Raw genomic sequence first — 14498 nt, 5'->3', positions numbered from 1 at the left:
CTTAAAACAAGGGAATTATGCTTTTGAGGTTTGCATAAATAGTGAGAAAAAGGGGGGAAAAGGTTAGGATTGGGATATATCGGGGTTCGATTTCCTCCCATCTTAAAAAAAAAAAAAAAAAAAAAAAAAAAAAAAAAAAAAAACAAAGTTTTATTTGCTTTCTCTATGGCCCAATATCGAAATTAGGGCCCAATATATCATTTCTAAGCAATTGAAATACTTGGGCTTTTTGGTTAGGCCCGTATGCTCTTGTTCCTCTCTGCGTCCCCGTCTCTCTCAGAACAAGGGGTTTATGCTTCCATTTCTGCGATTCTCTCCAGTTCTCTCCACCGATTCCACAAACCATGCAAGCCCTTAAACGCATAGCAACAAGGACCGAGCTCCCCCGACTTTCGTCCACAATCGCCAAAACCCAATTCATTTCAGCCGCCAATCTCCGAACCTTCTCGTCCAACTCAAAGAAAGGCGGCGGCGACGACGACTGGAACGACGCGTGGGAGACGGCGTGGATCCCACCCGACCTCTCGGGAAACAACAGCAGAGCTCCATGGGAGACCGACGTCAATTTTTCGTCTCCCGAGTCGAGCATCGTGCTTCCGTCGGACGCCGACCCCGAGACGATGGCGTTCGTGGAGGACATGAACGAGAATTGGAACGAGAGGCGGAAACCCAAAGAGGAAAGGAAGCAGAATCAGCAGAGTGAGAGTGGGTCGTCGCTTTATAGCTTGGAGAGCTTGAAGAAGGACTATCGGGTGAAGAAACAGAGGATTCACGCTGGGCTTTGGATGAAGGAGATTGAGAAGCAGGAGGAGGCTAAATTGGCCAACTCGAATTCGATTGGCGGTGGCGACGACATCGAGCGATTGCTCGATAGTTGCTCTGAGTATGTTAAATCTTTCTCTCTGTTTACCTCTGCATATATATGAACGTATCTGTTTGTGAACTCATTTGTAATGTGTTTTTGTGTTTTTAAGTGCTTTTAGAAAAAAAGCGTTAGTTGACAAGTTTGGCTGAAAAAGTAAAAGTGCTTCTGGGTTAGAAAATCACCTTGAACTGAAAGGGAAGCATTTCAAGTCCTTTTGATTGAAGCTCTGGGCTTTTTATTTGAAATTTCGACGTGATTATGATAAAAGCGCTTCCGATAAAACTGCTTATTAGTAGAAGTCTTTCTAGATAAGTATGGCGGGTTTTGTTGTGCTTCATCAGTTGGTAGGAACTATGGAATGTGAACTTTCTGCTATCAATTTGATGTGGGTTACGTATCCGAGTTCAGATGTTGCACTTGCACATGTAAAGTTTTGACTCGTCATGTTTTAGAGCTTCGAGTCCAATTGATTGTTTTGCATTAAAGTCTTCGGTTTTGCACGGAAGTTACCGGATTAAAGCTTCAATCTTTACTTTCTGTTTGTTTCAGCGTAGTAGCAAAGTTTCTTGAGGTTGCTTGCGAATTTAAATTTTTGGTTTACTTTTTTAATACTTGCAGCATTTTTGACTCCCCTAACAACGATTTGGAGAACTCTAAAGCACCAAGTGCTTCTGACTACAAAAACAAACCTGATGGTTGGGAAACTACATCTAAGGCCCAGGAGGGAAATATATGGGAGATGACGCAGAGAGAAGAAGATATTCTTCTTCAAGAGTTTGAGCGTCGGATTGCATACAATAAATTTCAGGTGTGTATATTCACTCACACTAATAATATAAATGAACGGTACAACTTGTAGGATTAGCCCTGAACTTTACATTATTTGTGTGAACCTATTTCATATGCTAGAAAAGTTCAGCTCGTACAGTTTTGTAGTTTTAGTATGGTTCCTTTCTTGTTGAAATGAGTAATTGGAAGAGCCATCGGATTAATAACTCAATCGCAAAAGTTTCACATTGCTTTGGTGAACCAGACTTTGCAAAGCCTTTCTACACAAAGTTCTGAATCCCTTCGTTTTATTACACGCACGACAATCTTGCTAACAATTTATTTCTGCTGTCTCGATGCTTACCGCTGGTTATATGACATTGGCATGCAGATTGCTAGCTTTATCAAGACTCACATATTTAGCCGGAGGAGACCAATTGATGGGTGGAAATACATGATAGAGGAGTTAGGGCCGAATGCGAGGAAAGGGAGGGGTTCTGTTTCAAGGCTACCAAGTCTATCCGATGCATCGACCCAACCCTTCAAGGAGGAGAAGACTCCAATGAGCAGCAGCAGTCTTTCCCCGTATAAGGAAAGGTAGTTTGGTCTTGGGCTACTTTCATACATCCCGTTTCTGCCTACGGGAGATATCAGCACCGAATGTATTCATAGTTACCGTATCACTTATTGCAAGTTGTGATATCGGGTTTTCTCAATGTATGACGGTACCATCCTTTAGGCAACTGAAAGTGCAATTAGTGCAAGTGAATATATGTATATCCTTCAAAGTTGCAGTTACAACATCCTAATGGCGTTTTTCAGTTCATTTTTCAGTTGGGAGTATCATAGTATGAACCTTAAATATGGTTTTGCAGACAGCCGCTTACTCTTCCACCAACAAAGGCTTCCGCCTCCCTCTCCCCACGGTTTACCCGTCTATAGGTCATTTTCACATCACTTGTAGGGAAGAGAAGTGACTTTAGATCATTTATCTTCTTCAATTATTCAATTCGAAAATCGAAAATCAAGAAGGGTATGTGAGAAGTAAAAATGGGTGTGTGGATAGCCCTATCCTAGAAATATGCAAGATCCTATTGCCTACATTTCCACGGACAGAAGTCTAGAATTAATTGACTACCATAACAACCTAGAGATACTTACAAACATGGAAGTTCTGTAATTTGTGGAGTTCACGACCGATCAGGATACCAAGATGACAATATTCCAAACTAGACAACATATGAGCAAGTTAAAACAAAAAGAGAGTGGTAGTTACTCTACTGTTACTTTTGGTATTTGACAGTCACGATGACATGTCGCTAGATACTATCACCTTGCTATTTCACTTGAAGGTAAGTTTTTTGTCGGGATAAGTTACAATGAAAAAGAGTGCCTTCTAAAAATCTCTACTTAGACTCTAAGCGGCTGATCACTGTCCCGATTAATGTTTAAACGTTTAAAAATTAAGAAATAACGCGTAGACCTACTGAGGCGCCTACTTAGACCGCCTAGCCCCTCCAAACCCGCCTAGTTTGTGACTTGCTTAGATAGAAAATAGATAACCTTTATTTTACATTTTATTTTTTTTTCCAATAAATTGTAAGAGACTTGTTGAATACTTGAATGGACACACATTATATGTTTGTTCCTCCTGTTTTTATTATGTTCCAATAGCTCATAATATATATATATCATTTTATTTTGTAGTTTATGATGAAATTATATATATTTTATGTATAAATAAACACTTATTTATGCAAAATATAGTAGATTTAGTTAAATCCACCTAAGCGCCTGCCTAGCCATCTCATCGCTAGGCCCTAGCTGGCCACCTGACTAACGTCTAGCGTCTTTTAGAACATTGGTAGTCACTAGATAGTGCCACTTGGTATTCCAGTAGCATGAACTTTTTGAACCTTATTGAATGGAATGCAAAAACTGACACTACTATTATATGGCTTTGGAGCTTTGGTATTTGAGTGCCTGAATTTTTGGCGTGAGCTCCAAACAATTCAAACGCTGCCGCCGCCGTGCCAGCGCCGCATGGCTGATGACATTGATAGCTAAGTCGTCACGTCTGGGGCAAAGACTCACACTTTCGCCCACACACAACTCCGTCTTCTCCCAAGATCTGAGCCTCATTTCTCTTTTACAATCCTGCAAAACAGTCTCAGAAATCTCACAAATCCATGGGTCCATGGTCAAGACTGGTCTCGACCGCCTTCCTTTTCTCTCCAGCAAGCTTCTTGCCTCTTCCATCCAAGACATCCAATACGCCACCCCCATTTTCAACCGAATACAAAACCCAAATCTCTTCATGTTTAATACCATGCTCAGAGCCTACTCCATCAGCGATGATCCAAAGCATGCTTTTCATATCTTCAATAAGCTGAGAGCTCAGAATATCACGCTGGACCAGTTCTCTTTCGTCGCGACAATCAAAGCCTGCGCTCGTGAATCGGCCATTGGGACCGGCCGAGGGATTCATGGGGTTGTTGTGAGGTCTGGGTTTGGACCGTTTGTCAATGTAAAGAATACCCTTTTGCAATTTTATTGTGTTTCTGGGAAGATTGAAGATGCCCGGAAGATGTTTGACGAATTTCCTCAAAGAAATGATTTGGTTTCGTTGAATACTTTGATGGGTGGGTATCTTCATGCGTCTAAGCCTCATGTGGTTGTGGATTTGTTCAAGCAAATGTGCAGTATCGGTTTTGAAGCTAGTGTGACCACCGTTTTGAACCTTTTGTCTGCCATTGGTGGTTTAGAGAGTCACCTTGGAGAAGAGTGTATTCATGGCTATTGCATCAAGATTGGCTTCTGTTCGGATTTACATGTTCTTACTGCTTTGATTGATGCGTACGCGAAGAAAGGGGAAATCAATTTAGGACGTCGGATTTTCAATGGAGTTTCTGTGAAGGATGTCGTGTTATGGAATTGTTTGGTTGATAAGTATGCAAGATGTGGCATGGTAGAAGAAGCAGTAGCCTTGTTACGGCTGATGAAACTCGAAGGAATGAAACCGAATTCATCTACATTGGCCGGGTTGCTTTCGGTTTGTGCTGCTTCTGGGTCTGTAAGTGTAGGGAGTTGCATTAAGGATTATGTGGAACACGAGAACTTGGTATTGGATGCGGTTCTCGGAACAGCTCTGGTTGATATGCATGCTAAATGTGGGTTTTTGGACAAGGCACTTGACATCTTTGAGAGCATGGAAAGCAAAGATGTGAAATCATGGACTGCCATGATTTCGGGTTGTGGTGTTCATGGGCAGGCGGGTAATGCCATAAGGCTATTTGATAGGATGGAAGAAGAGGGCTCTCAACCTAATGAGGTCACTTTCTTGGCAGTTTTAAGTGCTTGCAGCCATGGAGGGCTGGTGGCAGAGGGAGTTAGATGTTTCGAGACGATGGTTTGCAAGTATGGCTTTGTGCCGAAGGTGGAACACTATGGTTGTATGGTCGATCTTTTGGGTCGTGCAGGGTTGTTGGAGGAAGCACATAAACTAATTGAAGGCTTGCCCATTAAGACTGATGTTACAGCATGGCGTGCACTGCTTTCGGCTTGCAGGGTTTATGGGTATGTTTCTCTTGGGGAATCTGTCCAGAAAGTGCTGGTGGAACTAAATGATGATCATCCCACCAATTCAATGCTATTATCAGGTACTTACGCGATTGCCGGAAGGTTGCAGGATCATATGACAAGAATGCAGGAAATAGAAGATGAAAATATGGCGGGAGAAGTGAAATTTCGGCCAGTTCGAATAGAAGACAACCTGATAAAGGAAGCTGGACTGAGCTCAATTGAGATGGATAGTTAAGGTTGAAGAACTGTGTTCAACTTGATGTACAAAAGATAAGGTTAGAGATTGATATTTTGGTACAAATCTAGTATTTTGGCACAAATTTAAGGGGAAAAAACAGCATTAACTGCAGAATATCTAGAATTCTCAAATGTCTTTCTCATCTTTTCAATTTTAACATCCTAATATATCAGTCTACCTACTAATTCCGACTCCATATCCTTCGCTCTATCTCGGCGGAATGATTTACGGGTTTCAATAATTTACACGTTCTGGTGGGGAAGAGGATCATTGGGTGTACGCGTATGAGGTTTGCACAGGAGAGCTGACAGCATATTACTCTGCACCTTTTATATTGTGGCGCTCACATAACTTCGCCCCATTTTCAGCCCACCATCTTTCCGCTGCTTCTTCAGTGAAATGTCTCCGACTGTCGAACAACAATTTAAATTTCAGCAAACAAGGTAGAGGGCATCAAATACATTTCATCAATCCGCACTGTGATATTATAAAGTCGATTGTAATAGTTTTCGTTCGAAAAATCTAGACTATGGAAAACTAACATAGATATGAATGATTCAGAAATGGTAGGATAATGTGAGAAAGCTGATGGAGATTCCTCTAGGTAATGGATTCAAATGCAATGACGGCACAACGTGGCAGGCCGAAAAAGAAACAGAGTGAATCTTCTGCGGCCTAAGCCATGGCCTTAGATATTTACTTGGTTGTATTTATCTGACTCTGAAAATAAAGGGGGAGGAGGAGAGAGGTACCTGAAGCGAACACGCCTGAGTTCATTACTGCCATCTGGCAAGGAGCTTAGAGTTATATATACACCAGGTTCGTCTTGTAGCACCCGCTCGGACTTTCCAGTTGGTGATTTAGTCCCATTAGTTAGGATTCGATCCATTGAATTGCCATTGGACAAAGTTTCCGAAGTATTTATGTTTGACACAGAGGGCTCTTTGGATAACTGGTTCCCAAAGCTGATTGCATGCGAAATAGAACCTGTATTGCAATGACTCATCTGCCCTTCAGGCATTCTTTCGGACATCTCCTTCAACTGTTCGACAAGTAAAATCAGTGTAACATTAGAAAATTACGGAGGATAGGAAAAGTTGCAAAGCCAAAGAATCAGAAAACATAAGAAAAAACAGAACATCGAACACAGAACGGTTGCAACCTGAGCAGTTAGAGACTTAATAACTTCTTTTGCAGATTTGCGTTTTTCAGTTTCATCTGTGGCTATTGCAGAGACCTCCTTCAATTTCTTTGATGTGCGTTGAAGTTCAGCTTCAAGATGCTGGGATTTGAGAGTAAGGCCTTCTACCTACATAGTTTTTGGAACAATTTCAGCTTAATGTATACACATCACTTTAACTAATTTTCGTAAGGACGCAAATTTTAATCCAATTCCTCAGTTCATAAGCTAGGCTAGTTCCTCTCTCTTCAGCAGCTACACAGAATGTCAAAGATTTGGATCCCAGAACCCACCAAAAGATTTAGTTATATGCACAGATGTCATTAACTATTAGATTGTAGACATTAAAGCAGTATAAAAAGGCCTACCTGTGTCCTTAATTGTACGATTTCTTGGCTCAAACTTCCATTTATAAGCTTTGAATCCTCAAGAATGATTTCTTCAGAAGACCGGCGTGGACTTGACTTTCCTGAAACAGGAGATGTATACCGAGAAGCCTTTTTAGAGGCAGGAATAGAAGGCGAAACAACTTTTTCTGAATCTGCAGTGAGAGGAGTTGATGCTCTTGTCAAATTAAAACCCCCTAACTGCAACTGTCCATTCAACACTGGGAAGACACGATTATCACGCACTTCTGGTTTTCTTTCTCGCTTAAGCTGCTTGCTTTCGCCGTGGTTGTTTGTGCCGAAAGAAGAGAGTCTGGAGAGTGTTGCCCGTAACATAGGGATCAGATTTTCTTTATCTGTCACCTCATTGGATTTAGGACGCATATTTCCACTTCTTATTGGACTTCGCAAAGCAGAACTGGCTTCTGCAGCCTTCTTCAGTTTACTATAACACTCGTCGCACACCCGATATGGCTTGTTTGTATTTGGAGCCAAGGCAGCTTTCAGAGATTTCTTGCTGCTGCATGCTTTGCAGAAGACTAGCCCACAGTTGTAACAATTATGACGTTTTCTTCTGAAACCAAAGGGATTGTGACAATCAGAGCAAACAGAATGGTCAGCACTTGATACCCATTTATGAAGACAAATGACCGCCGTTAGGTTTGGACCACATGCTACACTCTTTACTTGCTTATCCTTCATACAATCAACAGGGGTAGGCGTATATCTATGATCATTGTCTCCGTGGCCTAGTTGCCCATTCGAACCCCTTCCCCAAGTATAAACCTCAGTCTTGGAAGTCAAAACTGCAACATGATAAGAACCGCATGCAATTTCTTCCACAAAACTATTTGCAATTTCACCCTCGACCAGAGTGGGAACTTTCCCGTCAGCTGAAGGATTGCCAAGCTGTCCATAAGCAGCACTTCCCATCGTATATACTTGTCCTGAGGTTGTAAGGCCAACTGTGAGATTATGGCCACAGGCTACTTGACAAATATTTTTATCAACCAATGCAGCTACGCGTTCGGGAACTAGCTTAGATTGTTCATCACCATGTCCAAGTCGGCCTTTATCACCATCACCCCAAGTGTAGAGCTTCCCATATGAAGAGTTACTAGAAGTCTCGGGGCTAGACGATTCATTCACTACTTCAACAACTGCAGCAGTGTGCCAAATACCACAAGCAATCCTTGTTGTTCTTAGCCCTCTCAAAGTTTCCACCTCTCGTGGCGTACTTGTGCTACTATGATCCCCATGCCCTAAGGCACCAAAAGTTCCATCCCCAAAGGTAAATAACTGGCCACCTGATGTCACAGCAGCTGTATGCCACGGTCCACAAGCGATATAGGATATGTGGATACCTTCCAAGTGACCACATACCTTTTTGGGAATCCAGTGACTAACTTCACTTCCATGCCCAAGCAGGCCAAAATGATGAGTACCATCACCCCATGTATAGAGATCTCCAGAAAGTGTAACAGCACAAGTGTGATATTCCCCACATGCCACTAATTCAACATTCATCCCACTAAGAGTCTCAATGAGCTTTGGGTGGGAAACATCTGTATCGACACCGTGACCAAGCCTGCCTCCTGACTCCTCTCCCCAGCTGAAGATTTCCCCTTGCTTGGTGACCAGAACAGCATGTCTGGCACCACAAGCAATTCCATGAACATCTACGACCACTGTTGATTCCAATACCTTAGGCAGAAGAGCATCCGTCCTGGAACCATACGAGCTCCCTACTCTATCCACACCGCCTCCAAGTACTCCACCACCAATACCTTCGCCCCAAATGAAAACATCTCCTAAAGCATCAAAATCATCTTGACAAGAACCTTGACTAGACGAGCTTACAGCACTAGATAAACTAACCCGAAATGCTTCAGATGCAGAATTTCGACCATTGGAGTTATCCACAGATACAGGTGATAACGACGCATTTGAGACTGATTCGGCCTGTATGGCATTCTTGGGGGTGGCAGTATAAGATATTATGTCAGCGAATGCTCGACCTAATCTACTCTGTGGGATATTCTCCAAAGAAACTCCCTCAGTATCTCTTGGATCCTGTTTTATTTGGTAAAAACACCAAGAAATAAAACGTAAATACCTGATACATCAAGAGAGGTACATTCTTTGTTTCCTTATAAAAGAAATAACAAAAGATAAATCACCCCAATGCTGAATGGTGTCACTGTTGGAGAACGTCGTCGAGTCCGAGCATGGGGGCTATCTATTGATGTGCCCTCCGATCTTGATTCGCTTCTCCAGTTCCGGTAATTACCTCGAGTGATTATTGCCTTAAGACCAACAAACCAAACTTCAGCTTCATCTTTGTCTTTACATATCTGTCCAGCAGGGGGTGTTAACTGATTAAACCATGATATACCAGAAAATACAATTTCTCAGGTGCTTTTATACTTGCAGTTGCATCAATGATCCTTGAATATATGTGGCAAATTTACTCACCAAGTCCAAGGACCTGTCGTTGTATAGAAGCGAAAATGACTGATACTCCTTTTCAGGCCGTGGATACCGCTGAAATATTGCCTGCAAAGAAAAGCCGCAGTGATGTTTATAAATATCTTTGGAAGGTAATTGGTGAAGCCACCAAAGAACAAATCTTCCATGTAAGCTTCTTTCGAGAGCAGGCATAAGCAGTCAAGAAAATTTTCACGGTGAGATTTTACAGTCAAGCTTTGGTGGAGATTTTATCTGAAAACAGAATGGGAGCTGAAACTCACAGTACGCTGGCCAGGAATAATTGTCGAAACATGACAAAGTTTAAGGTGTTTTTCTTCTTTGCCAGAGTACCATATCAAAAGAGCCTCGTCCTGAAACGAAACCAGAATTATCTGAGCCAAAAGAGCTGAAACCAAACAAGGCTACATGTCGAGCCAACTTACATTAGAAAGCCGGAATGGGCAGAATTTCGGCTTCCCTCTGCGTCCATATTTTAACAAAGTTGCACCTTTCTTAAGTGCTGTGATGGCCTGTAAACAGAATGGAAAGAAGAAAAATGGAAACATGAGCTGATATGACTTAAGCTCAATGCATCATTTGAACAAAAATATTTGTCATGGCTCACTCTGAGTGGAATTAATGGGAAATAACTGATGAAAAGGAACAAACCTGGTCGATATCCCTCTCGACCGGACCGCTTCTCTGAGGACTAGCCATTCAAGTTGCAATATCAGGTTTTGCCCACAAGTCCAAGACCCAATACCCATTTGAACACCACCACCACCTAATACCATAACCCAATTCCCAACTTCTCCCCATTAAAACAACAAAAGGAAATTGATTTGCTCCGCCTCTAACCCATTACACCCACAAATAAACCTCGGCTCTCAACAACAAAACCTTGCAGCTCAAGAAACTCAAACCCCTCCCCTCAGAATTTCGCAATTCCGTAAAACCAAACCCTTAATTTCAACCAAATGAGGCTCCACTGATCAACTTTCAGCTCCGAAACAGCTCAAACCAGTTCCTTGGAAATCAGGGAAACCCTAAAATTCACATAGACGGTCGAATTCCTCGGAAAACTTCAGTTTTTTGTATTTTTCGACACCAAAACACACATTCTAAACCAAAAGAGAGCGCAGATTAGGGCAAACGAAGAATGATTTTACCTACATTGCGAGAAAGATGAAGATATTCGCCAGCCATTTTCCAAAATCCGACGTCGCTCACTTCCAGAAAGAAAAAAGAAAATTAAAAAATTGGAAAAATTTACAGGAAAATGGGAGGAGAAGAAAGCGAGCTCTTTGCGACGTCGGAGAGGTCGTCGTCGTCGTCGTCGTCGTCGTCAATGTGGAATTTGGCAGAGCTTCGGGGATTGTGGTTGTTTGTTAGCTAACGTGCGCGCCTCTCTCATTCTTTTCTTTTTCTTTTCCTGTTCCCTTCTTTCTTTCGTTCTTTTGAAGTCGAACAGTTGGTTTTGTCGCTCCTGCTTCATGCCACGTCACCAACTGAAAATCTCGCGGGACCCGGATGGTTTGCTTTTGTCCTTATTTGCGCCAATAAGCACTGTCTTATATGTTGACCAAGAAAAAAGCTTGTCGTATTTTGTTGACCAAGAAAAAAGCATGTCTTATTCTGTTGACCCAAATAGAAACCAAGTCTTATTTTTTTTTACCAAATGCTTGTGTTATTGGCATTTGGTGACAAAATTAAACAATAAAGATTTGAGATTAGTCAAATTAATTAGAATAATGTGGTTTTTCCTTTGTATTAAAGTTTGAAATTTTTTTATATAATTTACATGGATTTAGTGCAGTAAATATTTTGTATCACAATATCTGTATGTAGATGTGCGTATTGTTATATTCAGTATGACGAATGTGTTTTTCTTATACAAATGAGCTTAGATATTACTTTTGCAATCAAAGATTGGTTTTAGAGTACAATATTGTTTAGATGAATCTGAAAATTAAATTAGTAGAAATACAAATATTGTATGTATTAAAGAAAACCAGTCTTGTTTATGTAATTAATTTTTAGCCTAGTTATAAAGCATAAGCTCGCTTTGGATTGCCACTTTGGTGGTCTTTTTAGATGATAAAAAAACACCATTGAATTGATTCTTTATAGAGTTATGTCCCCTAATGCTTTGATAAGAAAAAGATATGTCCCCCAATGTTTCGATCCCAAAATAAAGAACAAGAAGAAAGAGCGGTCTCCAAATATGCTTTTCCTTCTTTTTTTCCTTTAATCCACAATATAAAGAGCTTGTTTTGAAGTACTTTTAAAATTACTAAAAACACTTTTGATGAAATTGATTTTGAGTTACAAAATCACTTGATTTTTATTAAAGAATATTCATTTCAAAAGCATTTTTATCAAAAACAATTTCAATCACTTTAAAAACACTTCCAAACGAGTTCTGCCATTTGAACGATGTAATAACTTTTGCTGGAATCCGATGTGAAGGTATCGGCTCAGTTATTGACTATATATTGGATTTAGGGTTTAGCGACAGATGTTTTTTCGTTTCGTGACTGTGATGAAACTTGTCATGCATATATATTCAGTAAATAATTCAAGAAAATTATTAGTTTCGTTCTTGTTTAAGTGGTTTTAAGTTAGTATCGCATTGTTAGATGTATGTGTTGGCTTGCAGCTTTATAGCAGCGCAATGCGCTTGCAGCCAAAAATACTCAAAACCAAATCGACACACCATTTCATGATTTAAGAGACGTAGCATACAAAATGTTGTTTAGGAAAAGATCAGCATAAGTACCGTTAACAGAATTAATTAAGACAGGAACTGCGATTTAATTAGTACATATAATCGTCATCAAAGATCATGTAGTTGTTGCTCTTCCTGTTGCTCCTTTCTCTATCAGCCTGCAAATCAGAAATAATATTACTTTGTATACTTGCAACATGAAGATGGAAAGATGATCACTACCAATTAACATTTATATTGTTCCCAACTTAATCACATTCACATATTATCAGTGAGTTGAAGGTTTTATATATATATAAAAGACCGCTACAAATACAATTAGTAGTGGAACTATTTTATGTGTTAGAGAGTTACAATAGTTACACCGTTTCTGTTACAATAGTTATGGACATTAATTTTAGAATAATAGTCAATTGTCAATTATGTTGTAGCTCTATATTTATGTTGATGTTTATGTTTATCACCTTTAAGCTATAACCGTATATTATTAGCTACCCATTTGTATATATGTCTTGTATGTTGGTCTTGTGAATATTAAAGAAAATCAGTTTCTACATGTTATCAACTTTCTAAAGCCTCGTCCGATCCTCATTCTCTGTGTTTCTCTCGCTTATGGCAACCTCCTCCACGCTTCCTACTCTTTCCATTCCAAACATTTCTCATCTTGTTTCCTTGAAACTCATTGACACCAACTATCTGATATGGGAAAGCCAAGTCAAACCGTTCCTTCTCGGCCAAAATATTTGGCGTTTTGTTGATGGTTCTACAATATGTTTCATTTTATCTGTATTTTAGTTTCTTAGCTTCTTCAGTTTCTACAATATGTTGTATTTTATCTGTATTTTAGTTTCTCAAGTTTCGACGTGGGACTTTCACATATCACACAAATTAGATAGGCATATCAATGTACCTTGCTTATGAGCCTTTCAAATGCTTCTGTCCCGTGCTCTTCCATGTATTTTTCGGCGGCGGTTAAAACGTCATCCGGCTTGCTGAAGAGGCTACCGCCCTTCTTTCTTGGGAAATACCACATTTGATGAGCAACTTGTGGGTTCATATAGTATGGTCTGATGAAGCGTCGATAAACATGTGCAGCTCCGTTGAATTGTGGCAGCACCAACCAACATGTGAATATCAACTTGGCATAAGTCCATACCGGAAAGCTGATCAATAGTAAGGACATTATACGATAATTAGGGTTATAATTTGCCAGTTTCTAACTAGATACTTCATTAGATATTGAGAATTAAGACCGGAATTAGTTACGAACAACATTTTATCTGAAATCTAACAAGAAAAAACAGTACCATTCAAGGATTTTGGCGAATGTGAGCTCAAAGATTGTCATCAGAGAATACAGAACCCAATAGGTAAGCCATTGTTGATCATCGGTACGAGACTTGGTTTCTATTGCCCTAATTGAAGCATATCTAGCAAAAAAACACAACAAATATCATGAAACCATAGGTGATTGCTAGCGAAACTTCTATTACGCTCCGGTGTATCCTATATATACAAATATTTTGTTTATCATTGATTCTTAACTAAGGATCTAACGGAAAAAATATATATGGAGTATGTAGAATACTCCATATAGCATACTAGAAAAACCGTATTAGCAGTGTTGACCGTTCAGGAAGAAAGGCACAGAATCATGACACTATACTTACAGGGGATAAACTAGTGTGACTAGAGGCCTGCAAATCAGAGACAAAGAATCCAACTTAGATATGTTTAAGGACCAGATTAATTAAACAAGAACAATCATACATTTATATAGTTGTAGAATTTAGAGAGGGGGCTAATTAAGGGGGACATACAAAGCAAGAACATCAAAGTTGTTAGCCACAACTTGTAGAAAATTCCCAGAATCATTGTTACGACCCATCTCTTGCAAATTGGCTGTCTACAATCTTACTGCTACGTCCTTTTGAGCTCTTATAAAAGTATGAGCTGGATCTATAAAAAGAGAGGAGGATTGGAGAAGGGTTTCAAAAAGCTGGCTATAAAGGTGACAAGAGAAAGAAAACGTTGAAAAGCTTGTAAAGGGTCAGCTGATTTTGCGGAGAATTGTACACAAGAAATTAGGCACCGATTTTTGAACTTCGAGCCTGCTTGACAGTAAGATACAGTCTCTAATCATCATTAGGGATTGAATTCTCTGTTAAATCCTTCTCCAACCATGTTAATTAACTATCCAAACTTGTTGCGAGCCCAGTTTTGTTCTAATCGTTTAGCCCTAAATTGTGTTGGCCTCCAAATAGGCCAAATGATTGATAGCA

General features: G+C 40.1%; 4 protein-coding genes across 7 annotated transcripts; 2 read left to right on the top strand and 2 right to left on the bottom strand.

The window, feature by feature from the left end:
* Positions 1-289: 289 nt before the first annotated feature.
* LOC103950840 (protein GAMETE CELL DEFECTIVE 1, mitochondrial) lies at positions 290-2434 on the top strand. Its single transcript, XM_009362081.3, has 3 exons — positions 290-883; positions 1484-1673; positions 2025-2434. The coding sequence occupies exons 1-3, from the start codon at positions 345-347 to the stop codon at positions 2232-2234; spliced, it is 939 nt and encodes a 312-aa protein (XP_009360356.2). The 5' UTR covers positions 290-344; the 3' UTR covers positions 2235-2434.
* Positions 2435-3572: 1138 nt separating this feature from the next.
* On the top strand, positions 3573-5567 carry LOC125468181 (pentatricopeptide repeat-containing protein At1g26900, mitochondrial-like). Its single transcript, XM_048571872.1, has one exon. The coding sequence runs from the start codon at positions 3684-3686 to the stop codon at positions 5448-5450; it is 1767 nt and encodes a 588-aa protein (XP_048427829.1). The 5' UTR covers positions 3573-3683; the 3' UTR covers positions 5451-5567.
* Positions 5536-10946, bottom strand: LOC103950839 (PH, RCC1 and FYVE domains-containing protein 1). 3 transcript variants are annotated; one of them, XM_048571869.1, is made up of 10 exons: positions 10658-10946; positions 10158-10534; positions 9932-10018; positions 9770-9859; positions 9495-9575; positions 9200-9394; positions 7002-9092; positions 6616-6762; positions 6206-6495; positions 5536-5862 (listed from the first exon to the last, which is right to left on the bottom strand). In XM_048571869.1, the coding sequence occupies exons 2-10, from the start codon at positions 10203-10205 to the stop codon at positions 5769-5771; spliced, it is 3123 nt and encodes a 1040-aa protein (XP_048427826.1). In that variant the 5' UTR covers positions 10206-10534; positions 10658-10946; the 3' UTR covers positions 5536-5768. The 3 variants fall into 3 exon arrangements, with proteins under 3 accessions (XP_048427826.1, XP_048427827.1, XP_048427828.1); XM_048571870.1 differs by having other exon boundaries at positions 10662-10946; XM_048571871.1 differs by having other exon boundaries at positions 9200-9373; positions 10158-10945.
* Positions 10947-12181: 1235 nt separating this feature from the next.
* Positions 12182-14204, bottom strand: LOC103950837 (HVA22-like protein c). Of its 2 annotated transcripts, XM_009362078.3 has the most exons (5): positions 14037-14197; positions 13887-13913; positions 13524-13646; positions 13127-13379; positions 12182-12374 (listed from the first exon to the last, which is right to left on the bottom strand). In XM_009362078.3, the coding sequence occupies exons 1-5, from the start codon at positions 14102-14104 to the stop codon at positions 12306-12308; spliced, it is 540 nt and encodes a 179-aa protein (XP_009360353.2). In that variant the 5' UTR covers positions 14105-14197; the 3' UTR covers positions 12182-12305. The 2 variants fall into 2 exon arrangements, with proteins under 2 accessions (XP_009360353.2, XP_048427562.1); XM_048571605.1 differs by lacking the exon at positions 13887-13913 and having other exon boundaries at positions 14037-14204.
* Positions 14205-14498: the final 294 nt, after the last annotated feature.

This window comes from the organism of the source record quoted next, unplaced genomic scaffold (genome assembly GCF_019419815.1).
Source record: "Pyrus x bretschneideri cultivar Hongxiangsu unplaced genomic scaffold, Pyrus_bretschneideri_v1 Contig6, whole genome shotgun sequence".
NCBI lineage: Eukaryota > Viridiplantae > Streptophyta > Magnoliopsida > Rosales > Rosaceae > Pyrus > Pyrus x bretschneideri.
This window is presented reverse-complemented; position numbering and strand designations above follow the sequence as displayed.

Excerpts from the sequence above, each read along its gene's own strand:
- LOC103950840 (XM_009362081.3), top strand. The coding sequence starts at position 345 with ATGCAAGCCCTTAAACGCATAGCAACAAGGACCGAGCTCCCCCGACTT. Across the intron at positions 884-1,483 it reads TTGCTCGATAGTTGCTCTGA|CATTTTTGACTCCCCTAACA; the intron begins GTATGTTAAATC and ends TAATACTTGCAG. Across the intron at positions 1,674-2,024 it reads TTGCATACAATAAATTTCAG|ATTGCTAGCTTTATCAAGAC; the intron begins GTGTGTATATTC and ends ATTGGCATGCAG.
- LOC125468181 (XM_048571872.1), top strand. The coding sequence starts at position 3,684 with ATGACATTGATAGCTAAGTCGTCACGTCTGGGGCAAAGACTCACACTT.
- LOC103950839 (XM_048571869.1), bottom strand. The coding sequence starts at position 10,205 with ATGGCTAGTCCTCAGAGAAGCGGTCCGGTCGAGAGGGATATCGACCAG. Across the intron at positions 9,395-9,494 it reads ACGACAGGTCCTTGGACTTG|TTAACACCCCCTGCTGGACA; the intron begins GTGAGTAAATTT and ends TGGTTTAATCAG. Across the intron at positions 9,093-9,199 it reads TGACACCATTCAGCATTGGG|GATCCAAGAGATACTGAGGG; the intron begins GTGATTTATCTT and ends CAAATAAAACAG.
- LOC103950837 (XM_009362078.3), bottom strand. The coding sequence starts at position 14,104 with ATGGGTCGTAACAATGATTCTGGGAATTTTCTACAAGTTGTGGCTAAC. Across the intron at positions 13,647-13,886 it reads GTCACACTAGTTTATCCCCT|ATATGCTTCAATTAGGGCAA; the intron begins GTAAGTATAGTG and ends TTTTTTTGCTAG. Across the intron at positions 12,375-13,126 it reads TTGAAAGGCTCATAAGCAAG|GCTGATAGAGAAAGGAGCAA; the intron begins GTACATTGATAT and ends TCTGATTTGCAG.